Source organism: Penaeus vannamei, chromosome 43 (assembly GCF_042767895.1).
Source record: "Penaeus vannamei isolate JL-2024 chromosome 43, ASM4276789v1, whole genome shotgun sequence".
NCBI lineage: Eukaryota > Metazoa > Arthropoda > Malacostraca > Decapoda > Penaeidae > Penaeus > Penaeus vannamei.
The window spans coordinates 17,983,989-17,986,488 of record NC_091591.1 but is presented as its reverse complement, the minus strand read 5'-3'; the positions used below and the strand labels follow the sequence as shown (position 1 = coordinate 17,986,488).

At 40.7% G+C, this 2,500-nt stretch overlaps 2 protein-coding genes across 4 annotated transcripts in view; one reads left to right on the top strand and one right to left on the bottom strand.

Annotated features, from left to right (window-relative positions):
- The window catches only part of LOC113804212 (zinc finger protein 850-like), a 25,162-nt gene that overhangs the window by 6,356 nt on the left and 16,306 nt on the right, over window positions 1-2,500 (bottom strand). Inside the window, exon 9 of the mRNA XM_070119168.1 lies at window positions 2,378-2,500. This exon is cut by the window's right edge and continues 56 nt beyond it. Within this exon, the coding sequence (XP_069975269.1) occupies window positions 2,378-2,500 (123 nt within the window). The remainder of the gene's footprint in view (window positions 1-2,377) is intronic.
- LOC113810094 (microfibril-associated glycoprotein 4-like) overlaps window positions 1,118-2,500 on the top strand; it is a 3,554-nt gene continuing 2,171 nt past the window's right edge. For 2 of the 3 annotated variants that reach the window (XR_011398384.1, XM_070118803.1), the window contains exons 1-2: window positions 1,118-1,236; window positions 2,371-2,500. The exon at window positions 2,371-2,500 is cut by the window's right edge and continues 91 nt beyond it. Coding sequence is in view for 2 of the 3 variants with exons in the window: in XM_070118803.1 (XP_069974904.1) it covers window positions 2,397-2,500 (104 nt within the window). In the remaining variant the exon portion in view is untranslated. Of the gene's footprint in view, window positions 1,249-2,370 lie in introns of all 3 variants that reach the window. The other variant, XM_070118804.1, reaches the window with a different exon arrangement.

Below are 2,500 nucleotides of genomic sequence, written 5' to 3'. Positions count from 1 at the left end.
AGACAGACAGACAGACAGACAGACAGACAGAGAGACAGAGAGAAAGAAAGAGAGAGAGGGAGAGAGAGAGAGAGAGAGACTAGCCTCAAAACGTTCCTTTGGAGTGAGGTCAAGGCACGTGACCTAACCGATTACAGATATGATAACCCACTACCCACTCACCTCTGCTTTCCATCGAAAATCTAAGCCACCAAGGACGAGCAGGAAAGCCCACGAAGCAAGTTATTACATCATTATTGTATGAAATGTGTGCTGTTTTTTTTTCTTAAAATTCAGAACTAATGTAATTATAAAATCTTAAGAACCTCTTGATTAGTCTAATCGACCAAGAAATGACCTGAAAATGCACATAAGAATAGATTGCCTTGAAAACATGAAATTTATATATAAAAAAATAGATAAGTAATGAGATTATAGCTGCCCAGCAGTAAATTTATTAGTATGAGCCTTAATTACTGCTGTTGAATCTACTGCCTGGTAATCGTTTTATGTATTGTATGTTAAGCAATCTTTCTACTTTTATATCTCAGGTCATTTTATGGGCGAGACTGACTGCTCCTGACTGCTAGTACAGTGATTGCTACGAATAATAAAGCATTTAATCAAAACGTTCTTGTTTTTATAGATTAGATGAACTTGAAAACATGAAATAAAAAAGATAAATAATGTTTTTATAGCTACCGCGAAGTTCCAGGAAGTAATTAGCAGGACTGTATTTTCCTTTTTTTTTGAGGAACATTTGTGTAAAAAGGTTTTTAAATGAACCAAGACCTTGCCTTGGACACGAGAATCGAATTAGTTCATTTAAACCTTTATCTATAACATCAGCATCGTTATATTCACGCGTTAATTGAACACAATCATGGAAGAGAGTGTATTGGCGTGGAAAAAAAAAATACCAATGAGTATATAACAGAGGAGAGCGTGAAATAAACAAAGCAATATATGTGAACGCACTTTCGGGGGATCAGGGAACACCTATGGACACGCACTACCCTCTGACACCCGCCCTTGTGTGGACATAGGCCGCCCTGCTGCTTCCTCAGGCGTCAGAAGCCCTCGAGAGCGCCTCATCAGTCAAGGAGGAATGGACAAGCTCCCCCTTGTCGAGACGCCCACTTGAACGCGCCGAGGGAATTCGGAGCTCGCACCCTCGCCCACTCCTGCTTCTGCTCCGTCTCAGGCAGGCGTCGGAGATCTCACTTCTGCTGCGCCTCCGAGGTCCGCCTTCCACAGGTATCTCTCAAGGTAGTTCCTAGCAATATCCAACGATATGAAAGTATATATATAGACAGATATGTACATGTGTGTGTGTGTGTGTGTGTGTGTGTGTGTGTGTGTGTGTGTGTGTGTGTGTGTGTGTGTGTGTGTGTGTGTGTGTGTGTGTGTGTGTGTGTGTGTGTGTGTGGGTGTGTAGGTGGGGAAGGAAGTGAATTGGCCTACGTATCGCTGAGCCCACTTGGATATGGGATCAACTTTAATTTTGATGTGTGTGTATATATATATATATATATATATATATATATATATATATATATATATATATGTATGTATATATATATATATATATATATATATATATATATATATATATATCGATCGATAGATGTGTGTGGCCATGTGTCTGTAAATAGATATCTATCTCTATTTACCATCCATATATTTGTGTTGTGTGTACACACCCACACACAAACGTGTGTGGGTATATATATATGTGTGTATATGGGTGTATATATGGATGTGTGTGTGTGTGTGTGTGTGTGTGTGTGTGTGTGTGTGTGTGTGTGTGTGTGTGTGTGTGTGTGTGTGTGTGTGTGTGTGTCTGTACACACACACACACACACATATAAACAAACACTTACCCCCTCCCCTCAGTACCCCAGTGCAGTCCTTCTCTTTGCTTTATACCCTTCTGGCAGGGAAATGGTAGAAAGGGATGCAGTATTTTCACTGGAGAAATCAGTACTTTAGAGCTGCAAAATGTGAGCAAAATTCTTTTAATTTTTGCTCTCCTTTTGGGGAAATATATCAGGCCTTTTTCTTGATTTTAGATCACAATTTCAATAATAATGATGATAATGATAATGATATAATGATAATGATAAATGAATGAAAATAATGATATGAGTATTAAAAGCTTTAGAGAGGGGGGAGTGAGGGAGGGGAGAAAGAGAGAGAGAGAGAGAGAGAGAGAGAGAGAGAGAGAGAGAGAGAGAGAGAGAGAGAGAGAGAGAGTCAGTTGTCTTTCTAATAAAAATCAATAGGTGGCTTTCTTCCTGAACTCTTTTTCGATTTTTTTTTTTTTTTTTTTTTTTTTTTTTTGGTAATAAAATGAAAACACACCTGATGGAACCCACCCGCTTTCACCAGCACTGACCGTGAGCCACAAGCAGAGGATGCTGGTGCTTGCGGTCGCGTGCCTCCTGACCCTCGAGGCCACGGCACCTGCGGGAGCCGAGGATCCGCAGGCGCCGGGAGGCTGCCTGGCCCTGGCGTCGCT